The 21,972-nt window shown below is 47.8% G+C and overlaps 3 protein-coding genes across 5 annotated transcripts; 1 reads left to right on the top strand and 2 right to left on the bottom strand.

Annotated features, from left to right (window-relative positions):
• Nucleotides 1-31: 31 nt before the first annotated feature.
• On the top strand, nt 32-13,779 carry LOC6524998 (CAD protein). The gene is made up of 8 exons (XM_002100802.4): nt 32-293; nt 1,298-2,069; nt 2,146-5,403; nt 5,470-5,574; nt 10,210-10,349; nt 11,107-12,934; nt 13,004-13,387; nt 13,454-13,779. Exons 2-8 carry the CDS (start codon nt 1,311-1,313, stop codon nt 13,661-13,663), a joined length of 6,684 nt encoding a protein of 2,227 aa, XP_002100838.2. The 5' UTR covers nt 32-293; nt 1,298-1,310; the 3' UTR covers nt 13,664-13,779.
• LOC6524999 lies at nt 5,775-10,191 on the bottom strand. Its single transcript, XM_002100803.4, has 2 exons — nt 8,802-10,191; nt 5,775-8,715 (listed from the first exon to the last, which is right to left on the bottom strand). Exons 1-2 carry the CDS (start codon nt 9,416-9,418, stop codon nt 6,066-6,068), a joined length of 3,267 nt encoding a protein of 1,088 aa, XP_002100839.1. The 5' UTR covers nt 9,419-10,191; the 3' UTR covers nt 5,775-6,065.
• On the bottom strand, nt 13,766-21,081 carry LOC6525000. 3 transcript variants are annotated; one of them, XM_015190550.3, is made up of 4 exons: nt 20,730-21,081; nt 14,954-15,032; nt 14,225-14,354; nt 13,766-14,172 (listed from the first exon to the last, which is right to left on the bottom strand). In XM_015190550.3, the coding sequence occupies exons 2-4, from the start codon at nt 15,027-15,029 to the stop codon at nt 13,986-13,988; spliced, it is 393 nt and encodes a 130-aa protein (XP_015046036.1). In that variant the 5' UTR covers nt 15,030-15,032; nt 20,730-21,081; the 3' UTR covers nt 13,766-13,985. The 3 variants fall into 3 exon arrangements, with proteins under 3 accessions (XP_015046036.1, XP_002100840.2, XP_015046037.1); XM_002100804.4 differs by lacking the exon at nt 20,730-21,081 and adding an exon at nt 17,484-17,723; XM_015190551.3 differs by lacking the exon at nt 20,730-21,081 and adding an exon at nt 16,496-16,650.
• Nucleotides 21,082-21,972: the final 891 nt, after the last annotated feature.

Consider the following 21,972-nt stretch of genomic DNA (forward strand, 5'->3'; position numbering starts at 1 on the left):
GCTGTGGCATTTTTTAGCACATGATGCATGCAGATTCCGATTTAATAAGGCGGTGAATTCAGTTGTGCGACTTTGATTTGCCAGACGTTAATTGGAGCCAATTTGCAAGCAAACACAGTTAAATGCTTAGCTCAAACATATCGGAGGAGTGCGAAGTTGCCCAGCTCTGAAAGCGGTGTCGCAAAGTAAACAAATCAAAAAGCAAATCGCATTTGAGTCAAAACTAAAACGTGTTCACAACTACAAGTGCAGCAAAGAGAGAGCTTTGCTTGAAAGTATACGGCATAGGAATCGTAAGTGTGTTGTAATTGTAATGTGTGCAGAAGGGAAAAGGATCATTTAATGGCGATATAAATGCATCGCGTAGCTTAGAAATTCTCAGTTGGTTTTTCCACAATTTCCTGCCCAAAGGCAAAGCTAAAGTCAAAGTCAATGTTATTGTTATTCTCATTTGCTGACCGAACCGGTTTCCAATTGGAGCCAAACTTCTCACACGTGCTTACGCACACACACAATCGCTCTTCCTCTTTTATCTCCGCCGTTAGTCGTCGTGTAAACAAACCGTGAATGACAATAACAAATGACAACAACAAATTGAGTTGCTTGATAAGCAATGTCCATTCCCAATCAGAAACATATTGTGCCCCGCGCAACATGTTGCCAGACGGGCAAATACATGCATACTTTTAACTATAGCGGCTTCTTATTGGATTCTTACTATAATGATTTGCGCCGGCAAACTGGTGCGTGTGCGTGTGTGTTGAGGAACACATGTTGCTTTGTCGGCGTATAAAGTATTTTGGTACCCTGCAATTGTAAAGTCAAAGAGCATATATATATTTGTATTTAGGTAAAAATAAATATGTTTTGGTACCTGTAATAAAGATACTCCCTATAGTTGTGTAAATTAAAATATTTTATTTGGAAGTGCAGAAATATCCTTAAAAGAGAATTTATTTAATAAGTATATGTACAATATATATTTTTATAAATTAAACATAGCATAAAATGTAATATTTAATTTATAATTATTGGGAACAACGTGCTTTTTAAGCATTACAATTACAATATTTTAAATAAAGGGTATGCACACACACCATACACATGTATCATATAACTTATTAATTAAAGTTCCCAAAGTCGTCGAGTATTGTTATCAGATTTTCGCCTCAAAATTGTTGTCTTCTTTCCTTCGAAGAGATATTATCTCTTAATTAATTAACTTTGCTCGTTTATTTAAGACGGGTTACGAATGAAAGGTACTAAAGAATACCCTATGGTTTCCAATCCTCCCCAGCAACTCGTCCAATATGGAATCTGCGAACTGTTACCTCGCACTGGAGGATGGCACTGTGTTGCCCGGCTACTCCTTTGGCTACGTTCCCTCGGACGAAGAATCCAAAGTGGGTGTTGGTGGCGAGGTGGTCTTCCAAACTGGCATGGTCGGCTACACGGAGGCGCTTACGGATCGATCGTACAGTGGTCAGATCCTGGTGCTCACGTACCCACTGATCGGTAACTATGGGGTGCCGGCTCCGGATGAGGACGAGCACGGACTGCCGCTGCACTTTGAGTGGATGAAGGGCGTTGTCCAGGCCACCGCCTTGGTGGTGGGCGAGGTGGATGATGAGGCATCGCACTGGCGCAAATGGAAGACCCTGCCCCAATGGCTGCAGCAGCACAAGGTTCCCGGTATTAAAGACATCGATACCCGAGCCCTGACCAAAAAGCTGAGGGAGCAGGGAAGCATGTTGGGCAAGATTGTCTACGAGAAACCGCCGGTCGAGGGACTGCCTAAGTCCAGTTTCGAGGATCCGAACGTCAGGAATTTGGCCCAGGAGTGCAGCGTTAAGGAGCGACATGTGTACGGGGATCCCAATGGCAAGGGACCCCGGATCGCCATTCTGGACTGCGGACTGAAGCTCAACCAGCTGCGCTGCTTGCTGCAACGTGGCGCCTCGGTGACCTTGCTCCCCTGGAGCGCTCGTCTCGAGGATGAGCAGTTCGACGCCCTCTTCCTGTCCAACGGACCTGGCAATCCGGAGAGCTGCGACCAGATCGTCCAACAGGTGGGTGTCTTAGTGGGTTCATTTGAGTAGAAAATAATGCTAAAGAACTAATTTTTACCTAATCTTTTGCTCCCAGGTGCGAAAAGTGATTGAGGAGGGTCGAAAGCCCGTCTTTGGCATCTGCCTGGGTCACCAACTGCTGGCGAAGGCCATCGGCTGCTCCACGTACAAGATGAAGTACGGCAATCGAGGCCACAATCTGCCCTGCTTGCACCGAGCAACTGGACGCTGTCTGATGACGTCGCAGAATCACGGATACGCGGTCGATTTGGAGCAGTTGCCCGACGGCTGGTCGGAGCTGTTTGTGAATGCCAACGACGGCACCAACGAGGGCATTGTCCATGCCAGCAAGCCCTACTTTTCGGTTCAGTTCCATCCGGAGCATCATGCTGGACCGCAGGACACGGAGTTCCTATTTGATGTTTTTCTGGAGAGCATTAAACAGAAGGACCTGACCATCCTGCAGCTGATCGAGCAGCGATTGCGTCCGACTAGGATTTCCAAAGAACCGGCTCCGGTGAAGCCGCGCAAAGTCCTTATCCTGGGATCCGGTGGACTGTCCATTGGTCAGGCTGGCGAGTTTGACTACTCCGGCTCGCAGGCCATCAAAGCGATGAGGGAATCAAACATTCAGACCGTGCTCATCAATCCGAACATAGCCACCGTACAGACCTCCAAGGGAATGGCCGACAAGTGCTACTTCCTGCCCTTGACACCACACTATGTGGAGCAGGTGATCAAGTCGGAGCGTCCGAACGGAGTACTCCTCACCTTCGGCGGCCAAACCGCCCTCAATTGTGGCGTGGAACTGGAGCGAGCCGGAGTGTTCTCCAAGTACAATGTCCGCATTCTGGGCACACCCATCCAGTCGATCATCGAGACGGAGGACAGGAAGCTTTTTGCCGAGCGGGTGAACGAGATTGGCGAGCAGGTGGCGCCATCTGAGGCAGTATACTCCGTTGCAGAGGCACTTGATGCGGCCAGTCGCTTGGGTTATCCGGTGATGGCCCGTGCTGCCTTCTCTCTCGGCGGACTGGGTTCCGGATTCGCCAACAACGAGCAGGAGCTGCAGATCCTGGCCCAACAGGCACTGGCCCACTCGAGTCAGCTAATCGTGGACAAATCCCTGAAGGGATGGAAGGAAGTAGAGTACGAGGTGGTGCGCGATGCCTACGACAACTGCATTACCGTTTGCAACATGGAGAACTTCGATCCCCTGGGCATTCACACGGGCGAGAGTATAGTGGTGGCCCCGTCGCAGACCCTCTCGGATCGCGAGTACCAAATGCTCCGTAGCACCGCCCTGAAGGTGATCCGTCACTTTGGCGTCGTTGGCGAGTGCAACATCCAGTACGCCTTGTGTCCCCATTCGGAGCAGTACTACATCATCGAGGTGAATGCCCGACTGTCGCGCAGCTCCGCGTTGGCCAGCAAGGCCACCGGCTATCCTCTGGCCTATGTGGCCGCCAAGTTGGCTTTGGGAATGCCCCTGCCAGATATCAAGAACTCGGTGACGGGCAATACGACGGCCTGCTTTGAGCCATCCCTGGATTACTGTGTGGTCAAGATTCCACGCTGGGATCTGGCGAAATTCGTGCGAGTTAGCAAGCACATTGGCAGCTCCATGAAAAGCGTCGGTGAGGTGATGGCCATCGGCCGCAACTTCGAGGAAGCGTTTCAGAAAGCCCTGCGCATGGTGGACAGCGATGTGCTTGGCTTTGATCCGGATGTGGTGCCGCTTGACGCTGGTCGGACGCAGCTGGTCGAGCAGCTTTCGGAGCCGACTGATCGTCGTCCCTTCGTCATCGCCGCTGCTCTGAAGTTGGGCATGACGATCTCTGAACTGCATCAACTAACCAATATCGATTGCTGGTTCCTCGCCAAACTGAAGAGGATCATCGATCTTCAGTTCGAACTCACCAAGGCTGGCAGTCGAATCGATGCCCCACTGCTGCTGAAGGCAAAGCGTTTTGGTTTTTCGGACAAGCAGATAGCCAAGGCCATCAAGAGCACGGAGCTCGCTGTTCGCCACCAGCGGCAGGAGTTTGGCATCCGTCCGCATGTCAAGCAGATCGACACGGTGGCCGGCGAATGGCCCGCCAGTACCAACTATCTGTACAACACGTATAACGGAAGCGAGCACGATGTGGACTTCCCCGGCGGTCACACCATTGTGGTGGGCTCGGGCGTCTACCGAATCGGATCCTCCGTGGAGTTCGATTGGTGTGCCGTGGGCTGTCTGCGCGAACTGAGGAAGCTCCAGCGACCCACCATCATGATTAATTACAACCCGGAAACGGTGTCCACCGACTACGATATGTGCGATCGCTTGTACTTCGAGGAGATTAGCTTCGAGGTGGTCATGGACATCTACGAGATGGAGAATAGCGAAGGCATCATTCTGTCCATGGGCGGCCAGCTGCCCAACAACATAGCCATGGATCTGCATCGCCAGCAGGCCAAGGTGTTGGGTACATCGCCGGAGTCCATCGATTGTGCCGAAAATCGATTCAAGTTCTCCCGCATGCTGGACAGGAAGGGCATTCTGCAGCCGCGCTGGAAGGAGCTGACCAACCTACAGTCGGCCATCGAATTTTGCGAGGAGGTTGGCTATCCCTGTCTGGTTAGGCCATCCTATGTGCTCTCCGGCGCGGCCATGAATGTGGCCTATTCCAATCAGGATCTGGAGACGTACCTGAACGCCGCATCGGAGGTGAGCCGCGAGCATCCGGTTGTCATCTCCAAGTTCCTCACCGAGGCCAAGGAGATCGATGTGGATGCAGTCGCCGCCGATGGACGCATCCTGTGCATGGCTGTTTCGGAGCACGTGGAGAATGCCGGTGTGCATTCTGGTGATGCCACGCTGGTCACTCCACCGCAGGATCTGAATGCGGAGACCTTGGAGGCCATCAAGCGGATCACTTGCGATCTGGCCAGCGTACTGGATGTCACCGGCCCCTTCAACATGCAGCTGATTGCCAAGAACAACGAGCTGAAGGTTATCGAATGCAATGTCCGGGTGTCACGATCCTTCCCCTTCGTCTCCAAGACGCTGGACCATGACTTTGTGGCCACGGCGACGCGAGCCATTGTGGGACTCGATGTGGAGCCGCTGGACGTGCTCCATGGTGTCGGCAAGGTGGGCGTCAAGGTGCCACAGTTCAGCTTCTCGCGTCTCGCGGGCGCAGATGTTCAGCTGGGCGTCGAGATGGCCTCCACCGGCGAGGTGGCCTGCTTCGGGGACAATCGCTATGAGGCGTATCTCAAGGCCATGATGTCCACCGGCTTCCAGATACCCAAGAACGCCGTGCTCCTCTCCATTGGCAGTTTCAAGGTTTGTGGTGCACAGAATTCCCAATCTCTAGTATATTGATGTATTGGTTACTCCATTCCTCTGCAGCACAAAATGGAGCTGCTGCCTTCTATTCGAGATCTGGCCAAGATGGGCTACAAGCTATACGCTTCCATGGGCACTGGCGACTTTTATGCGGAACACGGAGTTGATGTGAGTACAAACAGATAGTAGAATAATCATTTAAGTCTTAATTGATTGCACGATCATTGTGTCCTTATTGTGTATTATTGTGTACTTTTATCAAAGTGCATTGGAGATGTGAGTCAACAACGTCGAGTAGCTCTAATACTCATTTCCCTCTATTTATTTTCCAATCACCTGTTTTCCAATGACTTATTTTACACATTGAATGGCTTTCATGTTTATTTTGCATTATTTATTTTCCATAACTGTGACTTTGGTTTACAAATGCAACAGCAGTATTGTCATAGAGAAATTACATCGATGTCAAGATTATATATATGGCCCACAGTTCTTTATGGCCCATAACTATCTATCTACACATATTTCTATCCCTATCCCTATCTTCCTATCGCCCTTATCACAACTGGTTTATCTGGTATCAAAATATCAATATATCAATAATCGCCTGGGGGATTAGGCAATTTGGCTACTATATGGTAGTATTATCTTTATTGTCTCTAGTTGAAAGCGCCCTTGAGCTTCTGTGTGTTGCGCTTGAGGATCTCCTTGAGCTCCTCCCGCTTGGCCTCGGAAGGGGTTACTTTAAGGACCAGTTGCTCCGTTTTGCTGCCCAGCACTTGCAACGTATCCCTGTCGATGGGAAATCTCTGCAGGATTCCGTTCAGCGAGAGGAGTGATTCCTCTTTGGCTGTTTCCTCCGATTTTGATTCCTCTTCCGTTTGGGGCTCTGGGTTATCCACTTTTGGGGGATCCATTGGTTCTCTGTCCCTTTGTGCTGTGGGTTTCCCATCAATGCGACTCTCTATTTCCCGCAGCAATGCGCTCTTGCTGTCCTCCTCCGGCAGGGACTCAATGGCGTTCGTCTCCTCCTCCTGGTGGTGAGCTCTTAGAATGCCATTGAGCTGGTGGTTTTCCAGATGGGGCATATGCTTGGGCATGGTCAGGGGATCTGGAGAGTGTATTTGCACGACATGCTCCTGGAACTTGATGGATTTCCTTGGCGCTGGCGGAGATTCATCCTCTGCTGTGGGACTTCCGCCGGCTATGCTTGGTATATGCGATCCACACATACGTTCCATATCGCTGGCTGCGCTCTGTAGTTCGTGGACGAAGTGCTGTGCCTGCTGGGAGCAACCGAGGTGCTGATAGAGGCGGCACAATCTTTGGCCCTGCTCCAGATAAAGCTGTGCATGGGTACGGTTGCCAAATCGGGTGGCACACGCCAACATGGCCAGCGAATGATCCAGCAGCAGCTCGACCAGATTGCTCCTTCGCAGGATCTCCAAGCCGTTGTTCAGTTGAGGCTTCGCCGCTTTCTGGCTCCTGGAACTCTCCGGATTGGAGCGTGCCAGTAGCAGTTGGCGATCCAGGGAGTCCAGCGAGCAGCGCCTTTGTTCCGCCTCCGAGATCTGCCGTTGCTGAGTCGTGGCCCTTAGGAGCTGCGTCTTCCTGCGCAGCTTTCCTCTCGAGCGCTCCTGGTGCTGAGCCAATCCCAAGAGCCCCTTGGCATCGGTGATCTCTCCTCTTTCGGCTTTTTTCTCCTCCACCTGCTGTCCGCCGTTGTTTTCATCACGGTTCTCTAAAGCGGGAAATCCCTGACGGGGACGCGAGAACTTGCCCCGTCCGTGCAGCTCCAGGTAATCCTGGCTAAAGAGATTCGCCAACAGTCGCTTGTACTCCAGTTGCGGGTAGAATTCCGGCGCGTGCTGAAGATTCCTTAGTGCCTGGATGACATGCAGCAGTGGTTGCTCCGCAATGCCAGCCATTATGCTGCGCAGCTTCATCAGCGTGTCCTCTGGGACGTGCTCGAAGAGATTCCGCCGCTCGATGAAGTAGTCGCTCAGGTGCTTCTTGGCCAAACAGGCGTCGAAGGAGCGGATGAACCGAACCAATCGCTCGCCCAGAAACTCCTCTGGCCAGTCATTGCTGTGCTGCTCACACTGCCAAAACATATGGGCTCTCAGCTGCTCGAGCAAAGCTCCCGGTGATTGGTCACTGGATAACGATGAGGATGAGGATGAGGATGAGGATTCGTCTACAAAGGTCTTGACCAGCAGCTTCATCAGTTGGAACACCTTCAGTTGCATGGGCGTCAGGCAGTGCCGCTCGAGAAACTGCTCCGCCTGGGGAAAGACAATGCGCCACTCCAGTTCCCTGAAGGGATTTCTCGAGCGCTTTGGCGCATAGCCCACTGGTACGACATGGAAGCCCATGGATCGGATGCGTTTCTTCATCTGCTCCGTCGGCCATTGGAACTGCTCGGCAGTATGGATGTTGGTCAATCGGGGACGTGCCCTCATCCAGAACTCGAAGGCGCAATCCGGCCAGAAGTTGGGCACATGGATGGCGGGCACCAGCTCCTCGCGAGCGGTATAAACACTACAGCCGCGATACGAGCACGCGGCCAGCTGAGACTGACTGATGCCCAATTGGTTGGCCAAGTGATGACGGAGCACCTCACCAAAGTACAACATGAACTGCTGCGAACTGAGGTAGCACTGCTGCAGTTGCTCCACATGACACTGGCGTAGCACCTCCACCGTTTCATAGCCAGCCGGTGGATATCTGCGATTGTCGATACTCGCCTGATCCTTATCGTCCTCATCACCGCTGGATGCGGCGGAGGAGGATGACTCCTCGTCGTCGGTTTGCTCCATCCAAGGTGGCAAACAGTTGGCCAAACGGCGAATGCAACTCTCCGGCAGGACATTCCTACGGAAATTGAACTCCCGCCCAAATCGCAGCTCCTCCAGCGGACGCGGAGTATTCAATCTGGCCAAGTAGACATAATCGTAGTCGCCCGAACTGTAGCCCGACGATGGTGAGGATCCCACATCCGTGTAGATGCACTCCTCATCGCTGCTCGCCGGCAAGGGTGAGCTGGAGCTACTGCTCGTGTGCGCCTGCGGATGTGGCAATTGGTCGCGCAGCTTGAGGCGCACATAGCCCATCCACCGGGTCATCTCCATCAAGTTGACCAGCTCGGAGGGGCAGGGCGTTGTCTGGTAGTAGTCCGTCTCCAGGAGCACCTTGCACAGTGATGCCACGGTGTCGTAGTTGGCATCATGTGGTCGCGCCACGTCCACGTTCTCAAAGACCACATAGGTCACGGGTTTCTGCAGCAGCTGTGGCGTTGCCTTCGAAGACCTGGAACGGGACATAGATATAGGTGTACATATGTACGGAAAATATCAAGATAAAAATGTAAATGTATAGGATGTGGATGGACTCACGGCGGCTTGAAGAGCAGATTCCTGGCGACAGCCGCATCGATGGCGCTACTCTGGAGCAGGCTGTGCTCGGCCAGCTTCTCGGCGGAGCAGTTGCGCCGCCTGGCCGCGATTTGGGCATCGATCACGGCCATCTCGGCCTCGAAGTGCCCAAAGAACTGGACACCCAGGAGCAATTGGTTCAGCAGGAAGGTGTGCAACTCGCGGTCCAACTGGTGCAGTGTCCTCTGCTCCACGGTTCGCTGGAACTCCTCGCGCTGCTGCTCCAATGTCCTGGCATACAGAGCACTGACACACTCGGTGGCCGTGCTACCATTGCTGCCGCCCAGCAGACGCAGTTGCAGGGCAAGATCGGGATGGCTTTTTGCGCTGATGTTTCGCCTGTTAATCGATCCACTCCGACCGGAAATAGGTCCTCCGGAAACGGCGGAACCGAATCCTGCGCCCCTCTTCCGGCGACGTTTTCGTGCGTTGCGCTTTTGCAGCTTCTGCAGCTGGCGGTGATGCTTCTCCTCCCGGCGACGCCTCCGCTGGAGACGATGGGCGGGAATGCCCGCCTGCAGGGCATTGGGCGTGGCACTGGAATCCACCTGCTCGGATCGCGACCAGGAGCAGCCCATACTCGACGACCGATTGCTAAATTGTGACTGAATTGCGGCTGATAAAATGTGCAATCTGCGATCGGAGTTCACCAATTACCAATCTGCGATCTAGTAATGACACTGGCAATCGGAAAGATAAGAGCCGGACGACTCTTCCGGCCACCACCTCCTCCGGCCCAATTATCCATTATCAGCCAGTTCCTGGTGCTCCAACGAAAACGGAATTGATTTCCACTTCACTGTGCTTCAAAAACTTATGAAAACTCAAGGAGTTGCCCAAATAAGATAGCCTCACAAGGAAGTATTATATCAAAAAGTGATATATGAAATTGTTACTTCTCTTACAGTATGCAATCATATTTCGGATGATGAAAAAGCTATGTCACCTGTTTACAACTTATATATTGTATATTTTGTATAACAACTACATTGCACAATGGAATCGATACATTTTTTAAGTGCCAAACTCACTTAGTTTACTTTTAAGTTTTTTACAAGATCGCCTTGTATCTTGCGTTATCTTTACCTCAGTGTTCATACCAAGATCATATCTGCACCACTGTGCCATCGATATGGCCTGTTGCTCTATTGTTTTCGATGTAGACATGAAAGATCCATAAATAGTGATATCTGTATAGTGTACTCTGGGCAAACAATTGATGGAAAGTGGAGTTAATGGCGCGGATGACGATGACGATGACATGTGGCCTTGGTAATGGTCGATCGCATTCTACTCCTTACTATATGAATATATATGATATACATAGGTACGAGTGTATATGCATGCATGCATGCTTTTGCCATTGCAGGTGGAATCCGTGCAGTGGACATTCGACAAGACGACACCCGACGACATCAACGGGGAGCTGAGGCACCTGGCCGAGTTCCTGGCCAACAAGCAGTTCGACCTGGTCATCAACCTTCCGATGAGCGGCGGAGGCGCCAGGCGGTGAGTACTACGCTACTACTCTACTACGCGGTGGTGACCAATCGATAAGTTAAGGCACTGGATCGTTATAGATTACATACCACTAAATTGGTGATCCATGGAACTTGAGCGAGAAGTGCAAGTGCAAGTGCACTTGCTATTTGCATTCTAATTGCATTGACTAATGAGTGTTATATAACAGAGTTCTTTGAGGGCTTTATTTTTGTCTGTTTCATAGCGAATATATATAGAGCTAACCTATTTAGATAAAAATTCCATTTTCAGTGCTATTAATAATTCAATACTCACACCAATATTAGTCATTAGTCACTTCATTGTCAGGCCTTGAACAGTTTGCTGTGCCAAAAAAAGAAAATAATAATAATTTGGCGTATGTATAGTATTTTAAGTTATAAAAGGGCTTGGCTTACTTCCATTTCTTATCGGACTCAGACATCTTAAATGTTATTTATTTATTTATATAAAGCCCACTTGGTGTGCAAGTACTTAGAACTGAATACCAAGAATTTCTGTTTGTGTGGGGTAAAACTGATATTCAAACGATCCACTTTCAGCTTTTATCTTTGCTAATGTTATTTAAATTCCTGTCACAAAGTTGCAATTTCCGATTATATAAGGTATACCTATTATCAGCATTCCTCGTGTCCGTATGTCAGTTTGTCCGTCCGTTTTTACGCAAACTAATCTCTCAATTCTACGGCAACCTTCTTGAATCTTTTTCTTAAATTGATTATTGATTTGCCTCATATTATCCCAGGGTCTCCTCGTTCATGACCCATGGCTACCGCACCCGTCGCCTGGCCGTGGACTACTCCATTCCGCTGGTTACCGATGTGAAGTGCACCAAGCTGCTGGTGGAATCGATGCGCATGAACGGCGGCAAACCGCCAATGAAAACGCACACGGATTGCATGACCTCGCGGAGGATTGTGAAGCTGCCGGGTTTCATCGATGTGCATGTGCATTTGCGGGAGCCGGGAGCCACGCACAAGGAGGACTTCGCCAGTGGAACAGCCGCCGCCTTGGCCGGCGGAGTGACCCTCGTGTGCGCCATGCCCAACACGAATCCCTCGATCGTGGACAGAGAGACGTTCAACCAGTTCCAGGAGCTGGCCAAAGCGGGAGCACGGTGCGACTATGCGCTGTATGTGGGCGCCTCCGATGGGAACTGGGCGCAGGTCAACGAGCTGGCCAGTCAGGCGTGTGGCCTGAAAATGTACCTGAACGACACGTTCGGTACCCTGAAGCTGAGCGACATGACCAGCTGGCAGAGGCATCTCAGCCACTGGCCCAAACGGGCGCCCATCGTTTGCCATGCGGAGAAGCAGAGCACAGCGGCTGTGATCATGCTGGCCCATCTGCTGGACCGTTCCGTTCATATCTGCCATGTGGCGCGTAAGGAGGAGATCCAGTTGATCCGTGCCGCCAAGGAGAAGGGCATCAAGGTGACGTGCGAGGTGTGCCCCCATCATTTGTTCCTCAGCACGAAGGATGTAGAGCGTTTGGGTCACGGAATGTCCGAGGTAAGGCCATTGCTCTGCTCGCCGGAGGATCAGGAGGCATTGTGGGAGAATATTGATTACATCGATGTGTTTGCCACCGATCATGCGCCACACACGCTGGCCGAGAAACGTTCGGAGCGTCCGCCGCCGGGATTTCCGGGCGTGGAGACCATTTTGCCGCTTCTCCTGCAGGCCGTGCACGAGGGTCGCTTGACACTGGAGGACATCAAGAGGAAGTTCCATCGCAATCCGAGAATCATCTTCAATCTGCCCGAACAGGCGCACACCTATGTGGAGGTGGATCTGGACGAGGAGTGGACCATAACGGGCAGCGAGATGAAGAGCAAGTCCGGCTGGACGCCATTCGAGGGCACCAAGGTCAAGGGACGTGTCCACCGCGTCGTTCTCCGCGGCGAGGTTGCCTTCATCGATGGCCAAGTGCTGGTGCAGCCCGGCTTCGGCCAGAACGTGCGTGCCAAGCAGGGGCAACTCACGTCGGAGGCATCGCAGGATCTGCTGCCCAGCGACAGCGATGCCAATGACACCTTTGCCCGCCTCCTTACCACCGGCGGAGCAGCCGGTGCAGCCGTACATGGCACATCGACAAAGGTGCACTTTGTGGATGGAGCCAACTACCTGCGCCCCACCTCGCCAGCGCCACGCGTCCGTCTGGATTCCGCCAGCAACACCACGCTGCGGGAGTACTTGCAGCGCACTTCCAGCCCAAATCCGGTGGCCCACTCGCTGGTGGGCAAGCACATCCTTGCCGTGGACATGTTCAACAAAGAGCACCTCAACGACATCTTTAATCTGGCACAACTGCTCAAGTTGCGGGTGACAAAGGATCGTCCGGTGGACGAGCTGCTGCGCGGCAAGATCATGGCCAGTGTGTTCTACGAGGTCAGCACGCGGACGCAGTGCAGCTTTGCAGCTGCCATGCTGCGTTTGGGTGGCCGAGTGATCAGCATGGACCAGATCACGTCGTCGGTGAAGAAGGGCGAGAGCCTGGAGGACAGCATCAAGGTGATGGCCAGCTACGCAGACGTCATGGTGCTGCGTCATCCCACGCCCGGTGCTGTAGCGGTGTGTATAAGTCGAAGTAGTCTTCCAATTGCCTTTTTTGATTCATGATCTTCACTAAATTTCCAACAGCGCGCAGCAACCTTCTCCCGCAAGCCGCTAATCAATGCCGGCGATGGCGTCGGCGAGCATCCCACGCAGGCGCTGCTGGACATCTTCACCATTCGCGAGGAGTTCGGCACGGTGAACGGGCTGACCATCACCATGGTGGGTGATCTGAAGAACGGACGCACCGTGCACTCGCTGGCCCGCCTGCTGACCCTGTACAATGTGACCCTGCAGTATGTGGCGCCGCCCAGCCTGCAGATGCCCAACGAGGTCGTCCAGTTTGTCCACCAGCGCGGCATCAAGCAGTTCTTTGCCAGCGGCCTTAAAGACGTGCTTCCCGACACGGATGTGATCTACATGACGCGCATTCAACGCGAGCGTTTCGAGAACGTGGCGGATTACGAGAATGTAAGAGGGTCGCATGGCCTCCATTATACTTGATGCATATTGATACCCATTGCTTTACTTTCACAGTGCTGTGGCCATCTGCTGCTGACGCCCGAGCTGATGACGCTGGCCAAGAAGCGCTCGATTGTGCTGCATCCACTGCCGCGTCTGGACGAGATCAGCCGCGACATCGACTCGGACCCGAGGGCCGCCTACTTCCGGCAGGCGGAGTACGGCATGTACATCCGCATGGCATTGCTGGCCATGGTCGTTGGTGGACGCAACACAGCGCTCTAGAGGATCTCCCCATGGAGGACCTGCAATCTTTGACTCTCTACTATTTTTTTGTATACTATCTTTTTTACTACACATGCACGCAGCTGCATACGAATATATTGATCCATTTGGTTAAATTGTGTATTTCTTTATATATATTATAAAATAGCATATATTTGCACATATATTTTATAGAATATTTTAACAAGCAAAAAAAAAGGTGTCATATGTGGTATACATAGATAAAAGATGGTGATGGAAAGCCTTAGGCTAAGTGTCAGTCTCAAACGTTTACAATAAACATCACGTGCCCGTGCGCTGCTGGTTGGCGGCGGTGGTGCCACTAGTACCGCTCCACCACCACGGATGTGGGTCGCCACTGGTCCTCTGTGCCCTGCTTGACCTTGTCCAAGGTCAGAGTGCTCTCAGCGAACGCTGCGTTCAAGTTCCCAGCCAACTGGGGCTGATCCTGCGCCACACTGGTCATGGCCACCACATTGGCGGAGGAATTACTCTTCCGGCTGGCGTTGCTTTAAAAGTGCAGGGTCAGTATCAATTTTATATAATGCGTTAATGTGTTACCTCTTCTGCTTGCGACAGGTCACCATGGACACGAGGACGGCCAGAATGATGATGGCCGCCAAAAGGCCGGACAATCCGGCCACCATGGTCATCATGCCGTGCGGCTCCCCATCGGAAGTCACCTTGGTAACTGCAAAAACAGAGAGAAAGTGAGTAAGCGAGTGAGTGAGTGAGTGAGTGGATGATTGATTGGAGGTGACTGGAGGTGACGTGCTGCTCCAATTCGGCAGGTGTGAAATGTAAATTGACCCAAGGTCAACTGTAAAGCTAAAGCAAACTCTAGAAAATATACATATATAAACATGGATAAATAGTTCGCCTTTTAACTGCACCGCACTGAACTGCCGTAAATATAAATATTATATTATCGAGTTTCGGAAAGGCGACCCTCTATTGATACAAAGTTTTAACGTATGTATCTTATTTCAAAATTATATAGATCCAAATATACCAGGTTTATAAAAGGCTAAACATTACTTAATATAAAAGCAAACTTTACAATAAAATTCTAAGATTTTCCTAGCAGCTAAGTACTAGTTATTTCTCTGAGTGCTGTGAACTTCAACTTGACGGCGATCTGATTGGAATCCGATCAGAGGCGATTTAAAATGCGTGGAGCGGCGGGCAGCAGGTTTATTTAACTGCCGCTGGCAGGCCGACGCACTTCCTCGACTTTCTAAACCGGAAGGCAGCCCCCCCGGGCAGGGGGTTCCCCTCGCCATCACTCACTCGAGTCCTCCACGACGAAGCGCTTTGTGTTGGGCACGGACTGGATGTAGCCGCCCATTTCTGTTCTCAGGTCCATGTTCTGAAATGAATTCAAAAGTATTTGATGTCTTATTTAATGCACAAATATTTAATGATACTTTATAATACTGCAGCAGAGGTGTCGGTAAACTTATTACTTTTAAAAGTTCAAACTCGCAATAAACATCATTTTTTTTTTTTTTTGGGTACACAAAGTTGGGTAAAAACAAGAGGAGGCCGTGAAACATCTGTGTAAATGCTGTTAGCTAACTGCAGTGATCAAACACTAATTAATCGAACTACAGTGCAGCTTCAATAGCGCACGAGCTCAGCATTTACAAGTGCTCCTAGCATTGGGATTGATAATAAAATAAAAACTTGATTAAAGGGAGCTCTTGTGCAATGTAATATGATTCAACGCCTATATAAAATGTTGTGCCTTATATAGACCCTATGTATAGGTAATACCTATTAGGTATTGAATTTCAAAATTTCGAACTGTGAAATATAAATTTTCTCTGATCAGTGCGTTTTGCGGAGTTTCTACTGTACTGCCCTAGTTGCAGAAACCACAGACGCATTGCGCATGCGCAGCGGCAGATGAAAAAGCGCAGAGCTCAACTTCTCGCTCGACTTCACCGCTTCGGCATCGAACTTTGGTTGGCCAATAGTCGCTGCTACCGCCGCTGCCTCTGCTACCGCCGCTGCCTCTGCTACCGCCGCTGCCTCTGCTACCGCCGCTGCCTCTGCTACCGCCGCTGCCGGCGCACTCATTAATTGGCCGGAGAAGCTCTGCTAAGCGATGCGATGCCATGTCGCTTATCAGCGGCGGAGGGCAATAATTCTGCCCCGAGTTCGGATGCCAGTGATTTATTTGGCCATAATTAATTTGATTTTATTGTTTACAGACAATTTTCGACGGCGCTGCTTTGAAAGCGATGTTCTTCACTTAATTGTGAGTGACAACTCACTAACTTGCTGGCAAAACAGCCAGACTTCCTTAACTCTATGTACATATGCACATGGATATCATATATGAATACAAATCCAAACTTAAATTTGGTCAAATACTTGTAGGCAATATATTATACGTTAATATTCTTCATTCCTTGGCTTGGTTTTATGTATGGCAAGTGGGCGAGGTTTCACTGTAGACGTTGATAAGACATCCATTCAGAACTCAAAAGCTGTGCAAACACTTTGGAAATAAATTTAAAAACTAGTTTCCCCTTAAAAAAAAATATTTATATCAAGCCAAGTGCGGAAGTGAAATGTATAATAGGCACAAAAACCAATTAAAATTTTCCAAGTAAATATATTGCTTGTTTCTAAACAAAACACCGACTGTAAACTCGGTGATGTTTCCAAATTAGAGAGGAATTTTATCTGTCACGTTTGCCAATTAGGCGTTTGTTGTATCCACCGAAAAAGTGTAAGGAGAATCGTGTCTAGAACAGTATCTCAAATAAGATAAGCACTAAAACCAAAAAAAAAAAAAAAATGGGGGATATCACCAGCTCTCACCTTTTATTTGGGGTTTCTTCTGGGAGCAGCGATTGGGGGGCCCAAAAGGGAAATTAATGTGGGTTCATGATTGGAATTCAAAGGCCCGTCTGATTAGCACAGAATGCTTGTTTTCTAGAGGCCCCCCCACATGATTTGCATGCGAATCGAATAACTATCGAAAACTAAACGATATAAAGCTAGCTGGAAGTGTAAAAGATACACCGAGAGAAAAGCTCACTCTATTCGTTCAGCCCACAAAACATTTATAATTTGTGGGGTTATTCCATTGAAGCTGAGACCACATTTTCTGAATATGCTTTTTGCATTAAAAACATAAAACAAATAAAACTGCAATAAGTAAGCAAAAGTAAGAAGAAAGTATGAGTCTCATAGAACTAAGCAACTTTCGCATTTCTCCGCTGCACTTATTATCATTTTAAGCATTTTATTCTCGCAAGTCATGACAATTAACCAATTGTGGGCACTTCATTTTTAGTTATTATTATATATGTATAGTTTTATCGTGGGATAAACCGGAAGGAATGGGATGTGGAAAGCGGGATTGCATGCAAATTCGCTGGAGAAATGCTATCACGATTTTCAGCTAGTTTCATATGTATGTACATACATATGTATGTAGACAACGTTCTACGAGAGTATGTAATTAATATACTATAGTATATGATGTATGTAGAGTCGCATCTTCTGTAGTTGTTTGGACACCGCGCCATTAATAATTTAATTAATTTAATCATTTGTGGTGGCAACAATTTGCAATTTAATGGCACAAATTACGGCTTATAAATGGCACTGCGGCGAGATTTTCAAATTAAAATTCGGCAATCATCTAAATTTGCACATTAAAATGAATTCAGAATCCGCCGTTCAAATTCACACCAATCATTTGATTATCCACTCAGAGAGTTTATTCAGAGATCAGCAATTCGATCCACTCGATTTCGCCGCACTTTTCCAGATATTCCCTAAGGACTTTTCATCCACTCACTTGCAATGTCTGTGTCTCCAAGGTGCACTTTGTATATGTATCGCAGTTGAATCGTATTTGGGTATTGGGTATTGGGTATTATGCTCGTTTCTGGGACTTAACTCTGAACTAATGCCGCCGACAATCGGCGTTCGACTAATGCGCTCTACGTAAAGCCCAAACGTAACTTTCGATTGCGCCAAAAGCGGCGGCTGCGACGTCGACTGCGCAGTCGCGAGAACGCCGAGAAAGGCGGCTTAACCCTATACTGGCCAAGCACCTTGTCTGGGCCCAGAGAGCCCATTGTGAGTGGGCATGGTCTCAGTTATGAATTAGCAGGAGAATCTGAAGCTATTTGAAAGTATTCTAGCAGGAGAATCTGAAGCTATTTACAAGTATTCTTGCTGTGGTGGAAAACTCAACAAATTGCACAACTTTTAAGCAATTTGGAGTTTCCACATTCAAGTACTTTAGCTTGATTTGCTTAACACCCAAGTAGATGAAACAATGATATACATTAACTTAACTAAATGCACACAGGAACGCTTTAGACGTCCATCACTCATACGCACTGTTGGCCGAAGCGTGTTTGATTTAATTACCATTAATTAAAATGAATTGATTACTTATTATTTTATCACTTCCACGAAATCGTCTACAAAAATGTAAATAAAGCCATTGGCTCTGAAAGGAATCAATTTTAAAAACGTAGCAGTTATACTAGAAAAGGAAATATTTAAAACTATATAATAATTTGAGAGAGGGTTAGATTATTTTAGGGGTTAAACAGGAGGAGATCGGAAGCGCGGGGACGTGATCTCTGTCAAGTTGAGCCGGGTCTACTTTCTATACGATACAATACGATACGATACGAAAATGATCTTAAATCTAATTAAAATGTAACGAGCGCCATGGAATTGAAATTGAAATTGTAGCCAAATGAAAGCGATGCCAGCGCCTCAATGCCAGCGATCAAGTCAGTTACTAATAGAACGGCTAGTTACAGTAGATCAAGGTGGGGGAAGATCTCCATCGCCATTGCCGAACCCCTGGGAACATGATTTATCGATTTGACGATACCAGATGGCTGATAAGCAGCATAGAACACGATCCCCACCGGGAGGCATTGGGAAGGCATTTGAGGTACTCTCGAGCGCATGTAAGGGCGCTCACAGCAGCGGCCAAGATAGTAGAGTAGCTAGTAAATATAAGGAAACTAAACGACTTCTTTGAAAGCAACTTCTGTACTTCTTCTATTATAAATCTATAAATATTACATTTAAAAGAATTTATTGCGCGAATAATAATGATGCCTAGATCAGCTAAGATAACATTTAAAGTTACAGTGTACCCATAAATACGGTTTTATTTTTAAAAAATTGCTCGTATTATTTCGCCCCCAATTGCTTGTGTGTCAGCACAGCTCCGGCCACGCCCACTTCGCTAACAAGTGGGCGACAAGTGTTTTCGCATTGACGCAGATGGACAGACTGGCAAACTGTTTTTTGTTTTTTGTTTTTTGTATTTTGTTCTCTCCCGCAAATTGGCAATCCCAAAGTGGCTTCTATTCCGGAATTTTCCGTTCCGGATGGGAAGATTCTTCCGCTTTGCCTCCATCAGTGGGTGAATCATCGATATTCGATTAGATTAAGAACGGAGTTTAAAAGAAAACCATATCTGTAACTATTTCAGATCACAATAAGTCCCGAGAACATTATAATCAACATTTTCCTATCAACCTATTTAGTTTTCAATTAAATGGCAATGACGATGACAAAGACTATTTGTTTGGCAAGAATATATATTCAGTAATTAAACTTATGAGTACTGTCGTGTTAGTCTTCAGAGATAAGATTTCTGCGAACTATTTCTGATCGCTGATCATGTCAGGCAATCATCAGCTATCAGCTATCAGCTTATCACGAATCCAAAGGATTTCTGCTCCGAACTGCAGTGTCACTCCAGCAGGGGTTTTCCCAGTTTCCAGTTCCCAGGCAGCGTTTGCAGAAGATATAGTACATTAACATAGGCGGGCCATGTGATCTTGGACTTTCCAATCGATGGCCAGTGCGGACAACTTGTTCACATTCTGTCAACTCATCTCCGGTGCGGGGCACGCGGTAAGTAGTGCACTGAGAGAAACTAGCTGTTATTTCAAATTAAATATCGATAATTGTAATTTATGAGTGTGTCATTTTAAATATGCACACTTAAACTTCAGTGTTATTAATTGTATTATTTAGCTTTATTTTATTCGATAACTACATGCCTACTTAATTAGGCACATACTTAGTTGCACCTATACACTTTTTTTAATGTTGGAAGAAAAAGCATAGTTAAAGTGGGGCACACATTTTCTAGCGATCTAAGTTCGAGTGTACTTGATTTACAGACTTTGTGGTTTCGGCATAAGCGTGCGTTCAAAAGTCCCCAAGTTTCCCCTCTACGTTGTCAGACTTCCAAAAATCATGACAATAGCCAATGATAGTGACGTCGGGGGGCGGCAAACAAATTGCTATTAATAAATCGCAATCGCAGGCCCACTTCTGGACTAGGATCGCATTGGATCGGATCGGATCGGATCGGTCGGCTATATACGCAGTGTGTGGGTATATAATAGTCAATCAGTGTGCCAGACTGGCCAGGCACTTGGCCATTATCTACGTTCGATGTTGGCCCAGATAAGGCGTTTTGTTTACGGCCCTTCAGTGCGACTTTCGCCCAAGAAATGAACCCTTCTTCAGCTTGTTGTTGCCCCATGAATTTGCGTTTCAGCGAAGAAATGGAAAAATATAAATGAAATGTATCAAACACTTCTGCTATTTGTACTTGTGCCCACCCCACTTGTTGCTTTACCAACATTAAGTTGGGAAAATATTAGCTATTTGCCAGCACGTTGTTGCCAATTGACAGCTGCATTTGGCTGTTAATGGGGAAAAGCGATTTGTTTGGCCAGCCAACAGTTGGCGATTGTTAAAGGGCTTCTTACGTGGCGAAATTCCAAGAAAACCACGTTTTTCCACTTTCAAATTGATCAGAACAACTCATTTGATGTGTTTTAAAACAGATACTTTTTTGACCATCTCATGTGTGGGATCTTAGGAAAACATTCTTGAGTGCGTCTCTGTTATGTTAGTTAAACTACTATTATACATATATGTGTTTAATTATATTGTTGATAAATCTGTTGATGTTCTTAGGGATTTGCCAAATAGATCTAGAATTTGTGTATAAAAAGCTTTTGGCCACGATTCCCATCATAAATACCGATTTCTCAGATGATTTCAATTGTTTCCTGTTCTGTGTTGTGTGTTCTGTGTTCTGGGTTCTCTCGCCAGATGGGATCTCTCGGAGTGTGTGGATATAGTATAATGTCCGAATGTCTGATATAATGTCCGATTTGGCGGCTGGAAATAACTGGCCGTTGACTGATGTTTGCGATTTATTTAATTAAATGCCCCGTTGTTGTGTACGTTTTTTAACGGCGATTCGGAGATTGTCAGGCGACCAAAATTAAACCGACACCGAAATAAACAAATACAAAACTGAAAACGGAAAATGAAAATGAATGCGAGAATTTGTCGCACTTTTAATTTGAGTCAACAATCAGCGCACTGTGCCGACTTTTTGCTTGTTTTTTTTTTTCAGTTTTTAGTTTCAGTCTTTCAGTCTTCACTCTTGGCGCAATTAATGACACAACAATTTACAAGTGATTTTTCAGTGCAACACGACGCGATGCGAATTATTTACAGCCCTTGTTTGATCGCTTCTTCACTTCAACATTTAAACATTTTAAAATTGTTTTCTGCTTTGTTGCTGCAACGTCAGAGGCATTCGCCCCAATGAAAGGCAGACAGAGCTTTCCCATTTTCTGGCTGATCGGCGGATATTATATTATTATATACATATCTTTAACCGTAGACGCCTATGTACATCTGTATATACATATCTTATCGTATTCTTGACTTTAAAAATAAACACGAGAGCATAACGAGATATACGCCGCCCTCGTCGTCGTCGTCGTCGTTGTTTTCGTTAGGAAAAACCGAGGAAAATCCGAAAATCGGAAAATACTCCATTCAACAATTCGAAATGGAGGAAATTGAACGAATGATCACTAACTAACTCACTCCAATGACTTATGCACGTGCGAAATTCGTGCCGAAATTGGCAAATTCCTAATTGCAGATTGCAAAATTCCCGCGGGGCAAACGATTTATGCAAATTCTGAACGGTTTCACCTGTTACAGCATTTCTGGAGCGTCATCGTTATATGTGCATAGCAATCTTCCATTCGCGGCTCACTTTAAACCATTTTTTAGAGCAAATTAACAGAAAACAACTCTGATGTTCAGACTATAGCTTTTAGCTCCATTCTTGGTGTCCATTGCATACTTTAGTAGTGCGAAAGTATAGAGTTCCAAGGTCAGCCGAGTTTGACTGGCTCTGAAACGATCTTAAATAAAGATTCGAGCACAGACTTGGGCAACTTTAGCTGGTAAATGTAGAT

Source organism: Drosophila yakuba, chromosome X (assembly GCF_016746365.2).
Source record: "Drosophila yakuba strain Tai18E2 chromosome X, Prin_Dyak_Tai18E2_2.1, whole genome shotgun sequence".
Classification (NCBI taxonomy): Eukaryota; Metazoa; Arthropoda; class Insecta; order Diptera; family Drosophilidae; genus Drosophila; species Drosophila yakuba.